The sequence below is a fragment of the Syngnathus leptorhynchus genome, chromosome 22, assembly GCF_054491065.1.
Source record: "Syngnathus leptorhynchus isolate UIUO chromosome 22, UIUO_Slep, whole genome shotgun sequence".
Taxonomy (NCBI): Eukaryota; Metazoa; Chordata; class Actinopteri; order Syngnathiformes; family Syngnathidae; genus Syngnathus; species Syngnathus leptorhynchus.
In genome coordinates this window covers 1,648,560-1,672,046 of record NC_141216.1, presented here as the reverse complement: position 1 = coordinate 1,672,046, position 23,487 = coordinate 1,648,560, and the positions used below count along the sequence as shown (strand labels likewise).

The 23,487-nt window shown below is 43.3% G+C and overlaps 2 protein-coding genes across 3 annotated transcripts in view; both read right to left on the bottom strand.

The window, feature by feature from the left end:
• The window catches only part of ryr2a (ryanodine receptor 2a (cardiac)), a 31,221-nt gene extending 17,142 nt beyond the window's left edge, over positions 1–14,079 (bottom strand). Inside the window, exons 1-55 of the mRNA XM_085904769.1 lie at positions 14,035–14,079; positions 12,437–12,556; positions 12,248–12,352; positions 12,107–12,181; positions 11,953–12,031; positions 11,745–11,857; positions 11,523–11,622; positions 11,158–11,254; positions 10,893–10,967; positions 10,678–10,831; positions 10,454–10,618; positions 10,267–10,388; positions 10,021–10,204; positions 9,818–9,953; positions 9,645–9,740; positions 9,345–9,463; positions 9,139–9,272; positions 8,808–9,049; positions 8,539–8,731; positions 8,245–8,449; positions 8,058–8,162; positions 7,865–7,968; positions 7,564–7,647; positions 7,337–7,496; positions 7,069–7,216; positions 6,888–6,988; positions 6,705–6,809; positions 6,462–6,636; positions 6,182–6,390; positions 5,928–6,104; positions 5,738–5,868; positions 5,546–5,660; positions 5,312–5,472; positions 5,077–5,233; positions 4,924–5,010; positions 4,721–4,852; positions 4,572–4,666; positions 4,329–4,504; positions 3,633–4,264; positions 3,360–3,560; positions 3,125–3,230; positions 2,911–3,054; positions 2,718–2,845; positions 2,404–2,549; positions 2,217–2,331; positions 2,010–2,142; positions 1,841–1,944; positions 1,637–1,772; positions 1,374–1,560; positions 1,158–1,266; positions 970–1,090; positions 737–906; positions 419–639; positions 240–330; positions 23–163 (exon numbers count right to left, since the gene is read on the bottom strand). Of these exons, the coding sequence (XP_085760895.1) occupies positions 23–163; positions 240–330; positions 419–639; positions 737–906; positions 970–1,090; positions 1,158–1,266; positions 1,374–1,560; positions 1,637–1,772; positions 1,841–1,944; positions 2,010–2,142; positions 2,217–2,331; positions 2,404–2,549; positions 2,718–2,845; positions 2,911–3,054; positions 3,125–3,230; positions 3,360–3,560; positions 3,633–4,264; positions 4,329–4,504; positions 4,572–4,666; positions 4,721–4,852; positions 4,924–5,010; positions 5,077–5,233; positions 5,312–5,472; positions 5,546–5,660; positions 5,738–5,868; positions 5,928–6,104; positions 6,182–6,390; positions 6,462–6,636; positions 6,705–6,809; positions 6,888–6,988; positions 7,069–7,216; positions 7,337–7,496; positions 7,564–7,647; positions 7,865–7,968; positions 8,058–8,162; positions 8,245–8,449; positions 8,539–8,731; positions 8,808–9,049; positions 9,139–9,272; positions 9,345–9,463; positions 9,645–9,740; positions 9,818–9,953; positions 10,021–10,204; positions 10,267–10,388; positions 10,454–10,618; positions 10,678–10,831; positions 10,893–10,967; positions 11,158–11,254; positions 11,523–11,622; positions 11,745–11,857; positions 11,953–12,031; positions 12,107–12,181; positions 12,248–12,352; positions 12,437–12,556; positions 14,035–14,079 (7,866 nt within the window). The remainder of the gene's footprint in view (positions 1–22; positions 164–239; positions 331–418; positions 640–736; positions 907–969; positions 1,091–1,157; positions 1,267–1,373; positions 1,561–1,636; positions 1,773–1,840; positions 1,945–2,009; positions 2,143–2,216; positions 2,332–2,403; positions 2,550–2,717; positions 2,846–2,910; positions 3,055–3,124; positions 3,231–3,359; positions 3,561–3,632; positions 4,265–4,328; positions 4,505–4,571; positions 4,667–4,720; positions 4,853–4,923; positions 5,011–5,076; positions 5,234–5,311; positions 5,473–5,545; positions 5,661–5,737; positions 5,869–5,927; positions 6,105–6,181; positions 6,391–6,461; positions 6,637–6,704; positions 6,810–6,887; positions 6,989–7,068; positions 7,217–7,336; positions 7,497–7,563; positions 7,648–7,864; positions 7,969–8,057; positions 8,163–8,244; positions 8,450–8,538; positions 8,732–8,807; positions 9,050–9,138; positions 9,273–9,344; positions 9,464–9,644; positions 9,741–9,817; positions 9,954–10,020; positions 10,205–10,266; positions 10,389–10,453; positions 10,619–10,677; positions 10,832–10,892; positions 10,968–11,157; positions 11,255–11,522; positions 11,623–11,744; positions 11,858–11,952; positions 12,032–12,106; positions 12,182–12,247; positions 12,353–12,436; positions 12,557–14,034) is intronic.
• A 701-nt stretch (positions 14,080–14,780) lies between these two features.
• Positions 14,781–23,430, bottom strand: mtr (5-methyltetrahydrofolate-homocysteine methyltransferase). Of its 2 annotated transcripts, XM_085904552.1 has the most exons (33): positions 23,284–23,430; positions 22,586–22,797; positions 22,391–22,480; positions 22,139–22,208; positions 21,951–22,043; positions 21,714–21,820; positions 21,524–21,583; positions 21,239–21,333; positions 20,873–20,973; positions 20,684–20,745; positions 20,488–20,555; positions 20,344–20,423; positions 20,058–20,170; positions 19,791–19,931; positions 19,516–19,701; positions 19,237–19,416; positions 18,986–19,102; positions 18,783–18,923; positions 18,615–18,704; positions 18,258–18,410; positions 18,071–18,178; positions 17,882–17,982; positions 17,752–17,819; positions 17,557–17,677; positions 17,394–17,475; positions 17,203–17,301; positions 17,041–17,116; positions 16,638–16,793; positions 16,168–16,352; positions 15,888–16,088; positions 15,566–15,758; positions 15,303–15,415; positions 14,781–15,144 (listed from the first exon to the last, which is right to left on the bottom strand). In XM_085904552.1, the coding sequence occupies exons 1-33, from the start codon at positions 23,324–23,326 to the stop codon at positions 15,055–15,057; spliced, it is 3,795 nt and encodes a 1,264-aa protein (XP_085760678.1). In that variant the 5' UTR covers positions 23,327–23,430; the 3' UTR covers positions 14,781–15,054. The 2 variants fall into 2 exon arrangements, with proteins under 2 accessions (XP_085760678.1, XP_085760680.1); XM_085904554.1 differs by lacking the exons at positions 21,951–22,043; positions 22,139–22,208; positions 22,391–22,480; positions 22,586–22,797; positions 23,284–23,430 and having other exon boundaries at positions 21,524–21,630; positions 21,714–21,805.
• Between the last annotated feature and the right edge of the window lie 57 nt (positions 23,431–23,487).

Genomic DNA, 23,487 nt, shown 5'->3' with positions numbered 1-23,487 from the left:
GTTAGCCTCCAATTCTGCTTACTTTATGAGAGAGCGCGTCAAATATTCCCCAGAATAATTTCCTGGAAAGGTGAAGTTCTTCATCGGATGCGGCACCAAAACTGCCCCAGCCTGCAGTCAGGCAGTAGTACTTCCAACAACGCTCGTAGTGATTGGTCAAAAGCTGTCGAAAGTCACGAATAATATTCATAAACACACTCATCCCTCACAGAATCAATGATCAATTGCTCTTTCGGGACCTTCAAAGGCATCTTGGTATGTTCATTCAGCAAGGGAATGTCAAACACAAGCCTCCTCAGTAGATGCTGCATCATTGAAGGCCTTAGTTTACTGCGGAGAAAAGTGAAACGGGATGAACATTGCCATGCATGTCAAATGATTTCCTGTTTTCACAAATAGGTTGTCATTCTACTCTTACCCACAAACTGCCAGAAGACATTCTTCAATGGAATCTCGCTGAGCTTTGGTAAGGCAGCAGCCTTTGGATAGACGGTAAACCGTATGAAGGAGGGAATCGATGAGTGACGCAAATGGCTCCGTCCCGGCAAACAGCGGTGCGCATTTGGTCAGAAGTGGTAATACCGCTGTGCACAGATACCTGTTGAGGGCAAGAGCCATATCTGTGGCACTAAGAGCTGCCTAACACAAAAGAAAAAAACAAAGATAACAAATGAGATGGAAATAGAATAGATCGTGCACACGACACACACACAAAAAAAAAAAGACCCAAACTAACAGTGTCCAATGAAGCTGCAGCTCTGAGGTCTGGTAAGAAGCCAACTTCCAGCAGATGAAGGAGGAAATTCTGGTCTTGTACACCATAGACCCGGTCCAAAAACAACACCATGGCCGCTTTATGATCCGGACAGAAGCCAGCTGACATGTCTGGCTCCAACACTACCCCATCTAGGTAATTGTCACTTTCTGTTAGAAGAATAGCTGATGTTGATTTGGACACAACAAACTTACCCTTTCCCAGGCTCGGCATAGAGAACGGGATGCAGATGACACCCACCAGATCTTCGATGGGAATGAGAGACCTTAAAATAGCTCTGATGCGGATTGCTTCACCTTTACCGGCATGTATCAACTGGAATTCAAATCATTTATTAGGCGACGGTACGGACATTTCTTTGTGCCGAATTTGTGTGTCTCACATGCATCTCTGGACCACAACGTCCCAGCAGGTCAATCAGAGCTGCATAGAAGGTCATGATGGCGTTCCCCAAGTGGATGGTGTCATCTTCTTCCTGTCGCCCGTCATTACTATATCGGGCACACACAGAAACACAAATGAATCATATTTATTCTATGTTTTTTTTAATATCAACATCTGATGAGAATCATATCTTATGTTTTGGGCATTGTCTTACGGAATATTGCTGCTTTCTGATACCAAGGAAGGACCATCTCTTGAAGGATCAAGGGAAATCTTAATTGCTTCTTCCATTGTGGCCAACAATCCATCACCACCTTCTCCCCGAAGTGCCGGGCCGAAACATTCCGGTCGGCGGATGAGAAGTCTCACCACAACGTTGGCGTTCTCTTCCACACTTTCACCTATCACCCAGGAGAAAGAACTCAACCTGAATGCCAAACGCTACTTTGACGAAACATTTAGTGGTGAAATGTTTACCATTGCAAAATACAGCGAAACGCAAAAAGTCAAGGTAGCGTTCTCCTTCCACAGGGTTCCAACCAATGTCAGGATATCCTTTACACACCAGCATGGTGCAGCTCTGCAGACCACAGCCAGCGAGATACTGAACCACCTGAGAAAAGAAATTAGACAAAGTAAATGAGGGCAGAATTTGCGTGCCAAATGATACACAAACGTCACCTTCTCCAAATCTGGCTCTCTCAAAGCGAGTGCCAACTCATTGTTGTCCATCACGGATGCAGCAGCCACATCAAGAGGCGTGGCTCCTCGCATCGATGGAGATGCTGAAAATACAAATGCAAAAAAACAAACAATCCAAATGGCATTTCAAATACATACAATCACTCACCAAGGCCAACACTGCTGTTCTCCAGCAAGTAGCTGAGATGATCAAACATGGCTTTCTGGTTTTGACGGCTGATTCGACAGAAGTAACAAAGAAAACGACAACAGTTGGCCACCATTTTAGGAAAGGTGATTTCCTGCAAAAACCCAAAACAAATATTGCGATGGCATTTCTTGAAAGGACAACATCTTTGATTGTAGCCCATCGTACCTTTGAAACTCCTCCACTGAGCACGTTCACCATGACTTCCATGACAGTCTCGTGCATCCCCAACGCTCTCATCAAGTTCGGATGCTGGTAGAACACTTTATTGTTCATAATATCACTGCATTAAAAAAAATTATTATTATCCAATATGAATAGGATGATTATTTTTGGAAGAGGAACATCTCCTCACCCCAGTCCCCTTATCATCAGCTTCTCCTCTTCTCTTCCCATCCTTACACTCAGCAACGATCTAATCTGACCAAGAGCAGCGAGCAGGTTGATAGTGTCCTCGATTGATACCGAGTTGATTGTGTAAGTCTTGGGGAGAGCCCGAACCTAGACAGAGAAGACAAATATTTTTTTTTTTAGAATACACTAAATTCCAGATTAAAATGCATGCAGGCTTGAAGTTCATGTCATTGTAGGTATGACATACAGAAATAGAAATACTCCATCTATTTTTTTGCACAGAGACTATTTTGGGAAAATCAAAAAAGGCAGAACCTGTCCTCCAATGCCATCATACTGTCGGTGCAAGAGGACAAACATGGCTCTGACGAGCTCTGGATCCTCAATAACAGACTCCTGAGCCCACCGGACCATGGTCTCGGAAATCAACTGCTGTAATGTACCTGAAGAAATGGAGACAATCGCACATGGAGACCTTTTCGTCATTCAACACTCCAGGGAAACTTACTGGCTTTTCGATCTGGGTTTTCCTTTGGCGGGTTGACAATCTTGTTCTTCAGGTATGACACTTTTTCCACCAAGGACATCAGTCGACCTCGAAAGTCGAAATTACCTTCTCCGTCTAAAGAGCCGTCTTCAATGATCTCTATTCCTGAGATGGCAAAATCCGGCGGATTGAGGAAGAAATCATTTTGATCAATCAAAGAGAGAAATGATTTTACCACAGTGTTTCATGAGGTCCTCATGGAAGTCCAGCAGCTGTTCTCGGATATATTGGGGACAGGGGCATTCTTGCATCTCCTTCTTAAAGTTCAGCAACATGTTGATCTGCACAAAGATCGAATTTTCATCTCAATCCAGTTTTACTTGCAAAATCATTTCAGTCACTTTAGCACATAGGACTCGATCAAGATAGTTTATGATGGGATGTTCTGCCAGCATTAAATATCTGCAAACCTGTTCCTGAGGTGGCGAGCGGAACTCCTTGGTCTTTTTGGCGGTGAGAGCAGCAGACATGTTGAGCGCGAGCATGACTTCATTGTAGCGAAAACGTTGGTTTTCTTGGAGACAGGCTACGAAATCATCCGAAAAGGCCACGACCGCTTCGATACGATGACGTACCTGGCAGTCACACAGGTACTGAAGAACGTGGCACATCTAGGGCACACCAAAAAAAAAGTGCATTTCATATTATTCATGAAAAGCTGCTTTGATTTTTTTTCATGTTACCTGAAGTTTGACAGGTTCTGGTAGTTTCATTTGCAACAATCCTTCCTTGGGTATGCTTTGGCCTTCATCTTCTTTTCCTTCCTCATTTCCCAACTTCTTGTGCATTTCCTCCTCAAATTTCTCCGAGAACACGGACGGCTCGATGAGTCGCAGTATTTTCTTCAGATCTCCGTTTTGGAAAACACCCATGATGAGCATGGTGTAAAAAAGCTTGATGAGCGGCACAAAGAGAAATTCCGTGCTGCCCCCGATGGGATCTCTGACATGCATGTTCCCCTCACATACCGCCTCAGTCAGCATCTCAACAGTTTTGGTTTTTAATACATCCAAGGGGAATTCAGGGCTGTACTGGCAAGAATCGACGGCGCCGTTGTTGAAATTTGTGCTAAATTGCGACCATCCCGAAGCGCTGACAAAACTCGGGGATGCAAATTGCATTCTCGGTCTCAGGGAAGTGCTGAGACCGATGCCTGGCACGCCGTGTTTTTTTTCCTCATTGGGAAAAAGGGTGATACTCTTGGTTTCGCCGGTCATGGGAACAATGTACTCGTTGTTCATCATAAGACGAGCGGTTGCGTAATTGCTCAGGTGGATGTCCATCAAGAGGTCATAGTAGCCCGCACGTAGCAAACCTGAAAATAAAACTTCAGTCATTTTGCGTCCTCACGAAAGCAAATACAGAATATCGATATTCACCTGGCATATATTTACTCTCGATGGCGTGCAAAAGCTGCGCCTCATCCACATGTGAGCAAAGTGCATGAGCGACCCGGTTGTTCCCCAAGGCACAGATTGCAGAATACAATCTCAGAGTATGAGAGTGAAACTTTAATAAATCTCTCCTCTCCGTCAGCTCCAAGACATCCAGTGACCTGAATGACAACGCGTAGACTGAATGAGATCTTCAAGTAGTACACAAGTGGAAAATGTGCATTCCACCTGTTCTCTTCCGGGATGTGCAGAGACAAAAACTGTAAAGGTTCATTACATTGGACCAGCCAACCGTGTCGGTCGTTGGCTCGGGATACTGACACCTGTGGAGACAAACGCTTTTCACCGCATGCAAAATGAAAAGAGGCCGGCGTTACCTTGGGATAGTCGTTGGGAACACGACTCCATAATACAGGTGTGAGAAATTGGACATGAAGCCTGGGAGGACATTGAGGGACTGAGTTCTTCCTCTCACTTTTAAATAAACCAGCTGACAGAGGCATCACATTCTAATGGGACAGAAACAGACAACAAAGTCTTTTATTTTTCATCCTATGGTGAATTTGGGGTGATATCTCACCTTCATTTGCCCCAGTTCAAACTGGAACACATTGGGACTGGTCGCCTTGGCAAAGACGGCCGGGAAGAGTTTGGTACTGGGCTCCAACTGAGATCAAAACATTTGGATTCATCCATTTCAGTTCCTTGACGAGCTTCCGTGTGAGCTACAAACCTGGTAGTATGTGCCGAGCTCTTTGCCGTTAGCGGTAAAGGAGAGCAGTCCGTTTGCCGTGTCGAGCAAACATCCAATCTCCAAACCGTTGTTATTCCTTCCTTCGGGACTGCTGCTCTCTCCAGCCCACACCATGTAACAATTACTGCGTTTTATACTGCAAGTTGAGAAGATGCTGAGGTTCTTCTTCAATCTTATGATACCTAAAACACGGAGCGAATATAACTTGACTCACCTCTCGTGAACTTTGCCTTTCTCATCTCCCAAAGTCACGGTTACAGTTTGGACCTTGTCCAAGCCAAAGTTGGGTTCATACTGATGAAAGTCAGAGGTGACCCAGCCCACCCACACATTGCTGGGCTCCTGGCCAGGGAAGATCCTTACGGAATACGAGTGCTATTGGAAGAGATGTGAGGACTTGTATGTAAGACACAGTGTTACAGGTTCTTAAAAGGTTTTCTGCTCTTACAGTAGATGCTTGCATGAGTACTTCATATTCGTTCCTGTCATCAAGCATCACGTCTTCTGATAGACAGGGAGGGCTGCGATAAAGGTTGTCTGCTTTATTCTTCTTTAACAAAAACCTGCCGGGGGAAGAAAAAAGGTTCAATTGTGATTTGATGAGGCGACTTTTTGAAAGATGAAGGAATGGCTTCTTCACCTCTGTTTGAGTTTGGAGGTTTTCTCTTGGTGGTAATCTTTGTGGTTGTTGAATTCACCTCTGTCTGGACCATTGTGGCCATGAGGTGTTTTCACAAGGACCTCAAAATCGCTTTCAAAGTCTTCCAGCTCCTACGCACAAAGGGACTGTGGTGTAAAACATATTCTTGTCAAACTATTTTGGATCTTACCGTCTTAAGTGACAAGAGGTCAGAGGACGACAGAGGTTTGGAGAAAGATTCGGCGCATTCCATAGGCATGCTCAGTCTGTAGAACGTAATATCCGTGTTGCTGTTTTGTGAACTAAATGACTTTTGTGTGACCTTCAGACAAGGACAAGAGTCCACTGTCCCATCTGTTCTTGTCACCTTCAAGAGGAAAAAAAAAAAGAATTCCATTTTCCAGTTTCACATCCACAAGTCTGAAAAAAGGAAAGTCTCTTGACCTCGATATGTTGGTGGTCGGGTGGTATCGGTACAAACTGGGGAAGCCTTTTACTGAGCCATATAGTCACATCACGATTCATGTTGACAGCAAAAGGTTCATAGCCTTCCTGCAGACCACATATGGTGAAGTATTTCAGGGTGCTGACATGTTTACCAAAGTCAATCCTCCCAGCTTGGCATACACCCAAACTGCACACTGGGATGAAACCTTAGGGAAGAAACAAACAAATGATGACTGTCCCATGGAAGGAAGAAGCAAAAAAAAAAGGTGTGACCCACCTTCACCGACATCAAAGTCTTTGAAAGCCAGTTCCGATCCAGAGTCATCAAGCAGTATTTCTCCATTAAGGGTGAACATCATGGTGTGTTCATTCAAGTCCACCATACAGCCAACAACATCACCTGCCTGCCAGGCGCGTCCAAAATGCTCATTGCCCTGATGCCACCGTTGAACCTGCAAAAAAACTATCTCATTCAAAATCCATTCCATTTGACTACTCAAAGATGGAGTCATGCAGCTACCTTGAATCCATCAAAGACAAAGGCCTGTTCATCTGAACCCAATTCCAGATCTGGCAGACATCCTGGTCTTGCCCATCCAACCCTCATTTCTCCCGCAGTCAATACCTGAGACAAATGCACTCAGAGTTCTCATCCCCGAAATTCTTCACCAAAATACAAAGGCTCTTTTTCCCCTTTCTTTACCTCAAGCTCAAAATACCATTTCCCGGCGTTCACGCAATAAGATCGTTCGGCTCTGAAGATCCGGAACCTTTCGGCAGACGTGTTGCTCTGATCGTAGAGAGCTAGGAAAGTAAAGGGGCGACAGAGAATTATGAAGCTACAGCATCAAATGTTGTGGATAGAATGATGTCAAGTATTTTACTGTGATCCTGGTCAGGAGCTTCCAAGTTGTATCCATAGCCAAGTAGAGTTCTGACAGCTTCTCTCAAACTGTCTTTGTTGGACTTCTTGGTTCTCTCATCCAACAGACTGTAGGGCACCAGACGAGGATTTCGCCGATTCTTCACATCCTGACGCAAACGAGAAAAGTAGGTCAAAGCAATCATTATATTTGAAATTGAATTCAAAGAAACATATCCGCTACTTTGACTGGATATTTCAGGCTAATAGAAATTGAGAAAATTGGTTACCTGTTGAATACCATAAGTCCAACCCTGACGGATGCGGTCTCTGGCCCAGACATTGTGTGCGTTTTCAGCCAATTTGTCCACCATGGCTTCCTGAGTGGAGGTCAGTTTGATGTGACAGAGGTCCAGGGGAGCAGGTTTATAACCTCTAGACAACTCATAGCTGGAGAAGAAAAAAAAATCAGGCTTCCCGGTCAGCTTAACATGCCTTTTCAGGAAAGATAACTCACCTTGATGACAGTTTTAAACTTTTGACTTTCTCCACAGCATGTTCATCTGCAAGACCAACATGGCACCCCAAAGCAAGAAGAGTTCTGAGACACACAGGCCAACACACAAAATCCTTAGTGTTGGGAAGATTGGGCTCTGTATACTTATGAATCAAAACTAAGATGGATATTATCAGATTTATTTCCTTGCTGAAAATGGGAGGAAATATTGTAGGTCAATTTTCAGTAGAGGAAAAAAACTTGGTTAATAAGGTTCCCAAAATGGTTCTACTGTGTCTTTCGTGATGCAGCAATACTTTACTTCAGAGTTTCCACAGACATCTGTAAGTTGTAACTTCGTTCCTGTTCCGGTAACTTGGAGAACTCCACCAGACATGGGTGTTGGCGCTTGGTGTCATCTCGTACCTGAAAACACAAATGGCAAGTCAAGAGTCGGATTCCGGTGTGCGACTCCTCCAAGACTGCCGAAATTGGAGAGGATTGTCGATACTCACGGCACCATAAGTCCAGCCAATTTCAATCTTGTTCATCACCCACAGCTCATGGATGTTTTCTGCAAGTTTCTCCTTGATCTTCTCCAAGTGAAATGGCAAAACAATCTACAGAGAGAGAACAGTTGGACTTAAACTCCAAATTCTGTCCCATCGGTGCATTTCAAGATTCAAGAAGATTCATCTTGACCTGGCTGGTGTTGACGGGCATAGGCGTGAATGCTGCCTGGCTCATCGTGACAGAAGGCCCCAAAAGGTCTCTGGCAGCAGTCTGGTGTTGACTGGGCTCCAGTTTGAGTTTTTCTCTGGGCAATACGGCCTCAAAGCAAGGAGCGTAACCCGGAGGAGGGAGGAACTTAAACTCTCCGTGCCGACCCCCGAGAAGAAAACGAAGCCTATGCGAAGACAAGACGGAGAGGAACAGGTGAGCGGGTGGAGGCCTTCGTTACCTTTGTATGGATGCTTAGGATTGATTTGCACTGACTTAACTCCAGCAGAGAAGCTGGCCACTGGGAAAAAAAGCCCATCGGAGTTGAAGTTCTCAAACATGCCCTGAACCGGTTGGCCGTTGATCCTGAAGGAGATACTGGGCACGCTGAGGTCCAAGCAGCAGCTCACCACATCATCTGCTTTCAGAAGGTGCTGATTGGGCGAATTAACAGTCTTTGCGATACATCCTGCAGGGAAAATTTACATTCCATATCTGACCAGTGTAGGGTGAAGTCATACGCACAGGAGGCTTATGTTGTTTACCCGTCCAAAGATGGAGTCCATCGAAACCAAAGGAGTAAAGATCGTCGCCCACTCCGTTGCCGCCCCAAACCTCCCCGCCGCTGGGGCAGGGCATATAACCGTTGGTGTTGGCCCAGCCCACTCTGAGGTGAGAAGCCTCAGCGGTGACAAATGGCAGCGCTTGGTCTACAATCAGCTCATAGTACCACTTCTTATACTGCGCCGAGCCTTCGCTGACCCCCAGGAAGATATTAGGGCACATGCTGAGAGAAGAAAAACAAAACATGATGTCACTAAATCAGCTGGGAGACGCTGAAACCATTGCATACTGGACTGTTGATTGTCTTTCTACCTGCTTACGTAATTGATCAGGCGTGTCTGAAGTAACAAGTCTCTTCCGGGCAGTAGATTGTCACAGATCAGGTGCTGGTTGGAACGGACGGCCACACCGTGACACACGCAAAGCGAACACAACACGTCCAGAACCTCAACACAAAAAGAAATCCTGATGAATGAATGAATGCTTTTTTTGCTTGTTGTTTTCATTTCCACAAATACCTTGTGATTGCGTCCATGTTTATCCAGAAGAGAAATGATCGATTTGATATGGCCCTCTTTGATAAGATTCAGTGCTTCGGGACTCTCCACCAGGACACAATGAAGGACCTCCAGTATGCCTGGATGGAAATGATTGTCCATGAAAAATAGATGGAGCGTGTTATGATCAGCTCAGAGTAGGTTGCACTTCCAAATATAGGCAGGCATGATGAAGTTGTTTACTTTTGCTCCAACTTGTGCGTGTGCAACTTTTTTGATTATGCTTCAGAGCCCACAGAGAGAACATGAATCCATACGTACCAGAGGAGGCCTCCAGTCTCTCCAGCCTGCTGACGAGCCAGTCTAAGGAACCGGAGAACTGAGCGCAGTTCTTTCTGCTACCCCTGATGAGTGCGGCTAGAAGAGCGAGCGAGGGAAAGAAGCGTTGTGGTGAAACGTAGCGTGCCATTCGTGTAAACGCGCGCTGTATATACCAAGTAGTTGGTAGAGAGAGTTAAGGCTGGAGCTCCAGGCCTCTCCTGCTTCCTTTCCAGCTGCTTCTGTGAAATGGGCCGCACTGCTATAGGCGTGGAGTCGATCGATACACTCCAAGACCAAGGAGATCATTCCCTACGGACGCAAAATGCTCATTTAATCCAATGTGATAGACCTTTTGGTCCAAATCACACACACACACCTCTTCTTGAAAGAGGTTCTGCCTGTTTTTCAAAGCTCGAAGAAGATTCTGCTTGTCTTCATGGTCCAGGTGATCATCAGGTGGCTGGAAGTAGCCAATCAGATCCTGAAGACTCAGGCTGATTGAGTCAATTGGGATATCAAAACTTGCGCTCTTTCCTTTTGCTCTTAATGTATCCAGACTCCTGGGAATGAGAAGAACAAATTCATTGTGTGTCACGGCTTGAAATTCAAATGTTGCACCCACCTGATGAACAGGTTGAATAAGAAGACAGTACTGCGGATGACTCTGGCGGTGTGACTTTCTTCATGTTGTGAACGAGACAATGTCAGCCCGTCGTCCATGTGACCTTCGTGGTGCATGAGGGCCTGAACGGAAGCAAAAATATCATCAGAAAATACAAAACAAACAAAAAAATCATTTGGATGATGACCTTTCTTTGAATGTCACCAATGCGTGCAGATTTTGCATCAGCAGTCTGGTAGGTGAGCCACAGACCCGTGTCAACGTGTTGAATGTAACACACTGAGTCACCATATTTAATATCGGGGGTCCCCATTCCATCCACTTCCTTTTTTACACCAAGGTCGACCTTTTCCTAATAGACAAAAAGACAATTGAAGACTACATACGAGGCGGAGAAACCACAATCCGTACCTTGGAAGATCGGAAACAAAAAGCTGTCGACTTGGCGTCGGCCTTGTCTTTTTCCATCAGTAGTAAGGATTTCTCCGTCAGGCTTAGGTAACGTCCGCTCGTCACGTGTCTCAGTCTGAACGGCTGACCCCAGCGAATGTGACTACCGCTCCACCTGGACGCAAAGACAAATGAATCGGAGCATCTCATTTGTATTGTCTTTCCACAATACTTACAGAACTCGCAGTGTCTCCAGCCTCCACAGCGACCTGGCGTGGCTGGACACCGCTCCGCCCTCATAATGCACCCTTCTAAATCGGAACAAGAAGGAAAGAGGAGAATAATAACACATTAGTCCCCATATCATCAAGACTCCTTTATATCATCATTCTGTCACATTTTTCATGAAAAAAAAAAACAATCATCTTTCAATTGCTTTAAAAATAATAGATTTTCTTTAAGTGTGGGAAGAAAATCCCGCCAAAATTTGTAGCAAATGACCTCTTTTGCTCCTCCCCGTGATCTTCTGATGGAACGGTTAAACACTCATCCATGTGACCATGAAGGAGGCGCAAGACATCTCCTCCTATCAAGAAACCTGCAGACAAAGGGAGATAGGAAAAAATGTGACATCAGAGAAATATCAAGATCCCTCTGGGAGGTCTCCATGTGCTGCCATTATAATATTTTAGTATTCTAATTTTTTTTTTGTTTAAGGTCGTAAACGGTCACAAAGTCGTCCCAATAGTTTTTAATAGTCTTCAACAAATACATTTCACAGTGAGCCAAGATGAAAAGCCATCACCTTGTGCTCTGACCCAAATCAAAAAAAGATAACAAAGATGAATGGAGATATATTTGCGTACCTTGTGCTACTTCACTACCGGAACAGATTGGAGTAATGCTCCAGAGCGTCTGCTGGAAAGCCGCGTCTACATTTTGACACTGGTTGCCATAGGACAGATGCTATAGGAAAACAAACATCATTCCAATCATAACAGATATATATATATATATTTTTTAATCCAGGGAGAAGCCCAAAAAATCTTGCCTGGCTGACTAAAAGAATCGTTTCAGAAGCAAATTACCAGATATCTCTCCGATGAGATGCTGACAAGAATGAGATCATCCCCCACCCTAACCTTTTCCCCCTCAGAACGTTGCTTTGATGCTGGATGAATGGTCCACCAGCATGCCTCACCTGAACACAAGGTTCAAACAAAAGATGATACTCGCTGATATTTATAGCTAGCTGCCAAAAGATTTAGAACTTCATTTGAGATGTTCCATAAATACCTGTGGTGTCCTCCTGCAGCCCCACATCAAAAGCTAATTTGTCTGTGGATGATCGCGAGGTGGATAGACAACACAGATACTGTGCGGAAACACAACGGCAACACAATCAATGTAGGACTTCATCTGAAACTTGAAAGAACAAAACTGTGCAGACCATTCCACTGTACGAGTGTCGTAGAAGTATGGCGTGTCCATATAACGAAGTGCGATGTCCACCCCCTTGGATTGTCTGGGAAAAGAAAATGATCAGAAGAAACAAAGTATTGGAAAATATGATCAAACTCGCGCGACTCACTCCCCCGGTCTTCTCTTCAGTACTAGCCAGCATCTCCTGAAGAGCTCGAACCGACAGTGACTGCTCCAACACAAAAGTACAGATGGATAGATCTGGAGGTACATTCTGGAACAACAACAGCAAAATAAAAAAAAAAAAGGTTAGCTCCATTCGGCAAACTTGACTCGTGTGCAAAGGTCCAATCAGTACCTTGGAGTTTGAGATGGATTCAAGGAAACACAGCCTGTTTCCAAAGCCTTCTGCAGCGAGGCAGAGTTTCTGTTGCTCTTTATGTATTGTGGCCGAACACTGTAGGACCACCTCATCGTTCTAAGAACACACACACACACACACATACATCAAAACATTCCAAAGTGTTCAAATTGTCTTTGCATGGCCTGAAGGATTTGAAACGAAAATTGCTCAGTGGATGAGGATTTGCAAAAGTGAGAGTGAGCGAGTGAGTGTGGAGGATGGGTTGCATCTGTGATGATGTAATCGGAGCAGAGATGGGAGTGGACTCTTACTTAATAGCCAAACACAAAATCTCTCCGGTGGAAAGACATTATTCAATTCTCATCCACATTTGGGGAATTTTGGGGAGTTTTTCTACTTCTACATGATACAGTTTTGTTTTTCAATGGCACATGACTTCTTCTTTTGTTGCCCTCGTAAATTGTAAGCGCGTGCAGGTTGTCCCGAGTAGTGTCGCCCTGAATCACCGTAGAAGGACATTAGGCTACAGGGCCAGCTGTCATAAAATAGCACAGCACAGACACAAGGACAAGCAACACAAATCAAAACGTTACAAATATTTGGAGATGGGAAGACAACAAATTCAATTCTCAGAGTTTCCAATACTGTTAAGGCCTTTATTTAATCCCGCCGACTCCTGATAAATGATTTACTGTTAGACTTCATTTGTGTCACTCTGCATGATGATGTGATAAAAACTTCAGCACAACATTTTCGAAAATGTGTCGAACTCTTCTCCTTATTTACTATATTAGTTTACCAGTACTGGATGGGAATGTTTGAATGTGAAGCATATGAATAACTTGATCCATTGAAAGCGCCTTGAGTGTTGTGTTACAGCAAAGTGCCATATCAATCTGATTCTTATCATTTCTGATTATTATTACAATTATATTTGTGATTCATCTGAACTGTTGTCTTGTCTACTTCAGCAGGAGTATTTGTTTTGTATTGAATATACAGCTTTTGCATTTAAGCAGAGTTAAATATGATGTATATCATAGCGAAGCATAACTGCACATTGTAAATAGTCTGTAATATTTGATCTCTATTTTCGATTGAAATATGTACATCCACCCACTATCTGAATTATGGGCGTTCTATTTCCTGTACTAAATTATAAATGGTCGTTTCTACACAAAACTATTCAATGAATATTCTCAGGTGGTGGAGGTCGTGATTTGCATGATGAACTTTCTCCCGACTGCAAAGAGCAGCCGAGTAACGGACTGCAGCAGCAGCAGCATCGGGCTTTATGTTGACTGTCTTGTCTGTACCGCACTGCGCTCCCCCAATCCACCCAAGCAAGCAACACACGAGCGAGCGGGCGAGCCTCTTAATCCTGTCCAATTCGCCTTGACGATGCGCATTGCTGACAAATTCCCCCCCATCATCGTTCGTTCCATCATCCATCCTCGCTGACGGTGCAAGCTGTCATCCTTAATGCGGTAAACTGGCTGTCCGCACGCACGCACGCACGCACGCACGCACACGCCCACCATCCAAGTCTCACGCGCAGCTCTATCTTTTTTTCCAGCATCAAAATGACTTACAGTTCGCAGAAACTGAATTTCATCCTCGCCTTCTCCGTCAGCCATGGTTTGCTCTCACTCGAGCTTGCTGCAGCTTGTGGGAAGTTGTTAGGGGGGGGGGGGGGGGCAGGGTGGTGGTGGTGGGGGGAGATGCGCGCGCCTGTACGTCTCCGAAAGCCGTCACACAGCGAAAGCAATGGGACTCGCCTCATTAGTGTGCGCGCACACGGAGGGAGGTGCTGCACTAGTTTATCTTGCCTGCAAAACTCAATTCTCGCGGTATCTGGGAGTTTACCAAAAAACGCGAGAATCCATTTTGTCCCAAAAAAGCAATAATCAAATGTGGCTGCGACAAAAAAAAAAAAGGAGAAACGCATCATTAGACGAATGCATGGACGCTGCAGTTCATTTCCATTGCCAAGTTAAGTTTGGGAGGCTGCAAAAGTTGCTGGAACTATTGTATGCAATAGTTTCCCCAGCATTTTACAGTAGAGAGATCCCAGATTGATAAACTCCATCCTTTCAATCTGGCTCTTGTCAGGTTAGAGCTGCACAGGTTTGAGAGCAAATCCTTTGGCGCCCTCTGCTGACAATACTCTGTACTACAACTAAAGCGTCCGGGACGGTCTTTTTTGAGTTTGACTGCAGCTTTCTCATTAGGCAAGATACTAAACCAATTGATGCTGTGAGAAAATGTTTAAAGCACGGTATGTTTACACACAATGTGCTTCTGCAAAATGATGATGGGTGAATGAATCAGATAGTGTACATAAAGTTTATTTTTCATCATTAAAAAAACAGTGCCACACAAATAGATTTTTGTTTTTGTACATCATGGCTATTTTAAAAGCACTGGTTTGTCTGGTCAAATTCTGATTGTACCATTTTGAATGATACTGTAAATGACACTGACGGTCGAGAGAAACAATTCAGTCATTTTCTGAAGTCTCTTGCCTCTTCTTCTTTCGTGTAACGTCAGAGCTCCAACTTAGTGTCGTGGAGCCACGCCATCATCTCTGGTCTCTTGCTGTTGGAGCGGTTCTACACCTCACTATTGTAACCGAGGATGGGAGCCAGCCACTTTTCAACTTGGTCGATACGCATCTTTTTCCTTCTTGAATAATCCTCCACCTGATGACAAAAACAAAGAAAGTACAGGACATGTCTCCACATTTGATCATTCTTTGCCTTACTGCATTTTTTTTTCTCTTCAAAATGACACAATGTCAATGATTACATCCATACTTCTTAACGTGTGTGTTAACGTGTTGTTGCTTTTCAAAACCTGCCTGCTCCTTGGTGATCTTTCCAACAGCAAAGTATGTGGCGTGGGGGTTGGAGAAATAAAGTCCAGAGACTGAGGCAGCGGGTGTCATTGCCAGTGACTCTGTCAAGGTAATACCTGAACACATAACAAAAAAAATAATAATAATAATCGCTTTTAATGCTATATACACAACAGTGGACAATGTACTTTGTTGCCCTTTTCTTGTTAGTTTTGGTTTTTACATACTCTACTTTAAATCACAGAATAAATTGTATATAATCTTACCAATGCTCTCCTGTATACGAGCAAGCTTCCACATTGTAATCTTCTCGGTGTGATCAGGTTGGCACGGGTAGCCTGCGGCCGGTCTGATACCCTGATAACGAACCCTGTGGAGGTCCGAGGCTTGCAGAGACTCATCGCCACAGTAGCCCCACAGTTCCTTGCGCACACGAACGTGGATCTCTTCTGCAAATGCCTTAATGAAGACAAGATCATACTCCACTTAGTTGAAGATTACTCAAAAGGTGCTCTCCAAGAGACCTCTGGAGTATTTGACCAGGTCTAACTATGTGCCAGATTGCATCATTTGGATGCAGTACTGCACCTCGGCCAGTCGGTCAGCCAAGGCTTTGACCATGATACTGTTGTAGTCGTCTCCCTCGGCCTGGAAGTGCCGACTCAGTTCCTCAGCGCCAAACACTCCCACAGCAAAGACTCCAATGTAATCAACCAAGCCGCTGTCCACGGGTGCCACAAAGTCAGCCAAGCACATGTAGGGTTCGGAATTTGAACTGTCCTTTTCCACCTGAGAAATAAAAAAAATAATAAAAAAACTTCTGAACCACATTCTTGCAGACCTAACGTCTTTTGACATTTTCTCTCACCTGTTGCCGTAAACCGTGCAATACCGCGATCGGCTCGGAATCGTCGTTATTGTACACGTTGATGTCGTCGCCGTTACTTTGGGCCCGCCAGAAGCCCACCAGTCCTCGTCCCGTAAGACTCGAGTTAACAATCATTTGGTTGAGCAGCCGCTGGGCATCATCAAAAACTTTGCGGGCCTCCGATCCTACAAAGAACAAATATCTGAATAAGATTTGTCATCTTCATCCAGCTTTTCGGAATGGCGGGGGGGGAAATGATTAAAAAAAAATGTAAAAAAAGAGTTCGTAGCGGGAAAAAAAATCTCTATGATACAAAATAAAAATATGAACATACGGCAAATGAAGTTTAAATATAAAAAGTGCGCTTTTCAGTGAAATTGACAATGAAATAAAAATGGACTTGTCTGTCTATGGAATATTAGAAAATCATATCCCACAATTGACTAACCCAAGAAAAAGCAAATGCATACCAACTGTCTTGTCATTGAAAATCTTAGGGTAGCCTCGATTGGGATACTTTCCCCTGAGCTGCCAGACATCAAAGAAAGGCTTCCAATCGATGAAATCAATCAGTTTGGTCAGGTCGTATTGATCAAAAACACGGGTGCCAAAGAACTGAGGACTCGCTGAAAGAGAAATGAAAATCATTTTGACCATGAAAACCAGTTGGATTTGAAGGACGACTGACACTGAATGACAAATAAAAGGTCACGTGGCCTCAAATTGATCAGAGTATTTTTCACAAACACGACAATGTGCCAAATGCAAAGCTCCTTAAGATTCCCTTGTTAAAATAGACTTTTTGTTGATTTGCATTAAAAATGTGCCAATTTGTGGTATGTTTAGAAAATGATGTCAATCGAAACACATTACCTGGCTTCATTTCCGATAACCAGTCAATATGTAGACCTTTTTCTCGAGCCTGGGATAGAGACAGATAACGACGATCCTGAGAAGAAAAAGGAAAAAAAAAATCTGATCTATCAATCCATTCAAATCAAAATCAATATAAGACTTAACGTGGCTTTGCTGTACCTTCAAAGAGTCGTAGTGCTCCTGTCTTATCTCTTCATATTCCTCTTTGATGTCATCAAAGTATTCTTCTCTTGAGCTGTCGTCCAGTAGCTGAGAGCACTGAAAAACAGTCATCCCTCATTTTTCTCCCGTCACTTACGAAATAGCAAATCTACGCTCGGGCTGTGGGCTGCTAGAGTGAACATCTTTACCACCACCACGCTGCGAGAAGCATCCAGAACATGGATAACAGGAGAGGTGTAACGCGGGGCAATCTTGACTGCTGTGTGAGTCCTGAGAAGAAAAAAAAAAAAAAGAAAACATCATAAATGAGCAATTCAAGAAAAGATGAACACTGCACAGTATTTGTATGACTTTGAGGTGGTGGCTCCCCCGATCAGCAATGGAGTTGCCATCCCCAGTCTCTCCATTTCTTTGGCCACGTGGATCATCTCATCTAGAGAAGGAGTGATGAGACCGGACAAGCCAATAATGTCTGCAAGAAACACAATTCATTCTTCACCGACCTCATTCATGGCTGTCACGCTGGAACATATTTGTTAATTGTACCTGCTTTTTGTTGCACAGCCTCTCTGAGAATCTTATCGCAAGGAACCATCACACCCAAGTCAATCACTCTGAAATACAAATTGCATGCATCATGATCGGAAATGTGCTTGTCATATCAGGGGGGAGATACCTGAAGTTGTTGCAACCCAGGACCACACCTACAATGTTCTTGCCAATATCATGGACGTCACCTTTGACTGTGGCTAGAATGACGGTGCCTTGATAAGGACTCTGCATCCAGAAGGTGGGAAAATGAATGCTATGAATCAAACTTTTGTTTGTTTTTTTACTTTATCTGAAATATATTTTTGACACAAACCGTCTCTGACGTTGAGCCAGACAAAGATAACATCTCCTTTCGCTCTTTCTCCATGAAGGGAATGAGATGGCCCACTGCCTTCTTCATAACACGAGCCGACTTAATGACCTGCAAAGGTTTTGTTTTTTTTTCCCCTTGTCAGAGTGCAAAAGTCACAATCCAGTTGGTTGGTTTTTTTTTTTCCTACCTGTGGCAGGAACATCTTCCCAGCGCCAAACAGATCTCCGACCACCCTCATGCCATTCATTAAAGGACCCTCAATGATGTGAAGGGGGCGGGTGTAGCGATCGGTATTTGTCCGACATTCTTCCACGTCCTGCACCACGTGTGTTTCTATTCCCTGACGTCGGAAACGCAGGAGCAAGTGTCACACGAAAAAAAACAATCATGACAGCAGGTGCATATATTTATTTGCTCATTGCCTTCAAAACACCAAATTAATTCACCAGTATTTAATTTATACAAAATATGACAAACAATAGTCCCCGAAATGATTGATTAGTATTTGCACATTTCTTGAAATGATATCAATTGTTTCAATTACCTTGATGAGCGCATAGGCCAGCCGATCTTCCACACTTTTTTCTCTCCACTTGTCTGTTGGAACCACCTTTTTCCCTCCCTTCACATAATTCTGTCAATACAAGTAAGAACGCAATAAGAGCAAGAATCAAAGTAAGAATTCCCATTTGATTTTCCAGTGTAAATGTACTTGTGCGTAGGCCAGAAGTTTCTCTGTGGCGTCCACGTCTTTGTTCCAGATCAGGTTTTCGCACATTGCCAGCAGATCTTTATCAATATCATCATACACGGGCAGATTCCCAGCGTTGACTATTCCCATATCCATACCATCCTGAGAAAACACGAAGCACTTGAGCCTTGGATATTGAACTTATTATAATTACCTTCGATTACCTTAATAGCATGATAGAGAAATGCTCCATGCATAGCTTCTCGGATGGTCTCCATTCCTCTGAAGGAGAAAGACAGGTTGGAGAGACCTCCACTCACTCTGGCTCTTGGTAATGTCTCCTGCACACATACACGATATGGATTGTATTGGTGAACTGTATGAAACATGTGAAGTTCAATTCGTTTGGTACAATACCAGTGATAACTCTTAATATTCAGAATTTCAAGAAGACCAAAAGTGTGTAATACTGTACCTTAATCATTTTTGTGGCCCAGATGAAATTGACAGCATACTCGTTGTGTTCCTCCATGCCAGTGCCGATTGTCAGGATATTAGGGTCAAAGATGATGTCGTTGGGATTAAACCTAATTTTACTAAGCAACAAGTTATAAGCTCGGGTGCAGATCTCCACTTTGCGAGCTGTGTCTGTGGCCTGAAGAAGGAAAAAACAAAAACAAAAAATGCCACATGGTCAGATGTTTTGTATCGTGCGAGTGTGCGTCATACACAGTGTGCTATTTTGTCCTCTCACCTGACCTTCCTCATCAAAGGCCATGACCACGACAGCAGCGCCGTAGCGCTTCACAGTTGCCGCTCTCCTCAGGAACTCCATCTCACCTTCCTTCAAACTTATGCTGTTGACGATACATTTGCCCTGGCAGCATTTCAGACCGGATTCAATCACCGCAAAGTTAGACGAGTCAATACACAGAGGAAGCTGGGGAGGAAAAGCAGACGGTTGAAAAACGCTAATCCAGCGAGTGAGATTAAGGTGTAAATGTAAATTGTACAATATTTCGCTAATACCCGAGCAATGTCTGGCTCGGAAGCGATAAAATTACAGAATCGAGCCATGGCTGTTGGACCATCCAGCATTCCTTCGTCCATGTTGACATCGAGGACTTGAGCTCCCATCTCCACCTGTTCCTTGGCAACGACTAAAGCGTCCTGAAAATGACATGATGGGTTTACTGTTTGGGAATCCCAAGTAATACAGACATTGATTTGATTTGTGTGGCGAGTCATCTTTTAGTTGACATGTAAATTTGATGACATGATTGGCCTTTGACTCACCTCATAGTTTCCAGCCATAATCATCTTGGCAAACTTGCGTGACCCAGACACATTGCAACGCTCACCGATGTTTACAAAATTGGTGTAAGGGCCTATCTTGAATGCTTCCAGACCTACAACAACAAAATTGTTACTTTTTCAATAAGTTAATACGTGAGTGAGTGAGTGAGTGAGTGAGTGAGTGAGTGAGTGAGTGAGTGAGTGAGTGAGTGAGTGAGTGAGTGAGTGAGTGAGTGAGTGAGTGAGTGAGTGAGTGAGTGAGTGAGTGAGTGAGTGAGTGAGTTACCTGAGAGCAGCAAGTAGTCCTGATAAATGTCCTCCACAGGAGCTCGAGGTTGGCAGTCTTTAACTGCTTCCGACAGGGCTCTGTGGATGAGAAAAGCATCATGGAATAAAGTTGTTGATTAAATAAATGTGAAATGATGCTGACCTTATATGTGCTGGGGTGGTGCCGCAGCAGCCTCCTACAATATTGACAAGCCCGTCCACCGCAAACTCCTGAAGGCAGACATTTGAGCAAAAACATTAGGAATATTACGTGACAGTAATACATTTGTAAAATGATCTGGAGGGAATATCCATCCTTCCGTCCATATTTTTTGGATTTGAACACAATTTAATTTTACCTTTAAATTAGAAGCCGTGATTGCAGGAGTTTCATCATAAGCTCCAAACGTGTTAGGAAGACCTAACAGTAAAACCAAATATAAAATGACACACACAAACTATATTGTATAAATTATCAAAGAGTTCATTGATGTATAGTTTTTTTTTTTCTTCTGGTCTCAACTTTAAATGTAGTGTTAAATAATTACCTGCATTGGGGTAACAAATTATAAAAGCAGTGGTATTCTTTCCTATGGCCTCAATGAATGGTCTCATCTCTGTCGCCCCTAAAGCGCAGTTGAGGCCGATACTGAGGAACAAAATCAGTAACAAAGTGCTGGTCACAAATAGATGTTCTCAACAATAAGAAGGGGAAAAATCTGTATAAATGGTGCAAAATAATAAATGTATTGTATTTACTGCCAATCAATAGAAAAATATTTTTCCTTGAATTACTTTTACCTGGTAAAATCAAACCTGCCTGAGATTACCTCAGGGAAAAAAAATGAACCCAAATGTTTTATATAAATCCTAGATCCAGTACATAATCATTTTTCGAGATACTTGCAACTTACCATAACGGTTCAGCATGTGATACACTCACTACGAAGGCATCTCCTGTCTGACCGGACAAAGTACGCCCGCTCCTGTCAACAATTGTACCTGATATCTACAAAGAAAAAAAAAAGCACCAAAAATAACTTAAGACAGCAATACACTTTCATTCAGACATTAAACGTGCATTTTATGAGAAAACTAAGTCAAGTTGTATTGAGTCATTTCATGTTTACAATACTGTAGAGGAGTCAAAGTTGAATTGAAAAACACAAAGGTTCAAATGTAAACTAGAATTGACCTACAAAGAGAGGTTTCCTCTGGTCGCACTCCTCAAACAGCAGATGGATGGCGAACAGTGCTGCCTGCAGAATTGGAAACATCAAGGCCGGATGTGAAAATCGACACACCCCTGTTTAAATGTCAGGATTTGAGTGGACTTGATTCAAAGGCAGTGAACAGATTCTTGCTAAACTATTGACAAGCAAGCACTACCTTGGCATTGGCTGTGTCGAAGATGGTTTCAACTAAAATGATGTCTGCTCCTCCATCCAATAAACCTCTGACTTGCTCCATATAGGCTTCAACTAGCTCATCAAAAGCTGCGAAAAGACACAAATCAGAATGCTGGTCATTGTAATTCAATTTGGCATTGGTTCCACCAGAAACATGAATGAACCATTTCAAATAAAAAGAAATTCTTTTAAGATTCATCAATGAGAGGGCACTTACTTATGTTTCTAAAGTCAGGTCGCTCTACAGACGGTGATACAGACAATGTTTTATTGGTCGGCCCAACTGCCCCGGCCACGTAGCGCTTGCATCCTTGACAACACATTACCATGTAATAAAGTTGTGATGAGTATATTTGTCAAGTCATCATTGTTACAATCAATAAAAGAGAAAAAAATGAACCGAACCAGTTTGTTTGCCAACATCGTCCGCTGCTCTTCTTGCTAGCTCTGCTGATGCTTTATTAAGACGATAAGCCTGAAAAAACAAAATAGAAAAAAAAAAAAAAAAAAGAGAAAACATTTTATTTGATATCCACCCTCAAAATGTCATTCAAATAAAAGTCTAGAACTCAATGTCAAGGCCAGTATATAAAATGTGATCTAATATGTGGTCCTGACATATTTGTGAAACGCAACGAATTGCGAATTTTCTCCTACCATGTGCGCCAGTCCATAATCAGCCTGAGCAACAGACGTGCTGCTGAATGTGTTGGTCTCAATAATGTCCGCACCAGCCTGCAAATATTCCTGCCAGAAGAAAACATTTCATTCAAATGTGAAAAATTTCACATATTGAGCTTTTGTTTCCTGGAGTGTCTGTCGGCCATACGCTTCCAAAACGTCAAGTTCAACCTTGTGAATATTGTAAATGACATCTGGCTTCGTGATGCTTAGCAGGTCGTTGTTTCCTTTGAGAGAGAACTTGTGCTCTCTAAATTCTTCTCCTCGGAAATCGTCCTCCTCAAGCTCCTGTTGCTGGATCATGGTTCCCATACCGCCGTCCAGGATCATGATCCTTTGCTGTAACAATGCTCGCAGCTCTGACTCCAGAAGACATCTGCTGTCTGGAAATCAAAATTTAAAAAAGACAGAATTATCACCAGAGGCAGAAAAAAAATACTTCAACTACTAAACTAACAAAATAGTTGCTGGTACAGCATTAAATCTGGCATGTCAGGCCAAATGTTTACCTGTTCCATATATGATTTATTATTGGAACTCTTGTTATTAATTTCAACTAGGAAAATAATTGCGAACAAATTTCTTATTACAAAAAAAATGTATCACTGGAAAATAGATATATCACTGTAATGAGCTGTCAGTCAGCACGAGTGCAGCACACTCATTTGACATTTGATACTGTAAAAATTAATTGTGGGATAGCTAAGTGTGAAGTTAGACAGGTGACAGCTGTCAGACTGGAAAAGTAATGCACAAAAACGTGCTTTGTGTTTACCTCCCCCTGCTAGCTTCCACAACTTTTACACGTGCTAAAAGCTAACTGTAGCAAAAAGCTACGGTGTCTACGTGTGTATTTAAAATGCAAATACCTGTTTCTGAAGAATATTGGGAGGTGCCATGAGTCTGAACCATCTTTTACAATATTTGAGGATGTTGGCAAAGGAATCCAAGCAACCGTTATCAGTTCAGCTTAATTCCCGAAGAGTTTTAACTTATTTGGGTCCGGCCAGAAAAACTTCCTGGTTGGATTTTCAAAATAAAACGTCATTGTGCTACAATGTGGAAACTTGGGA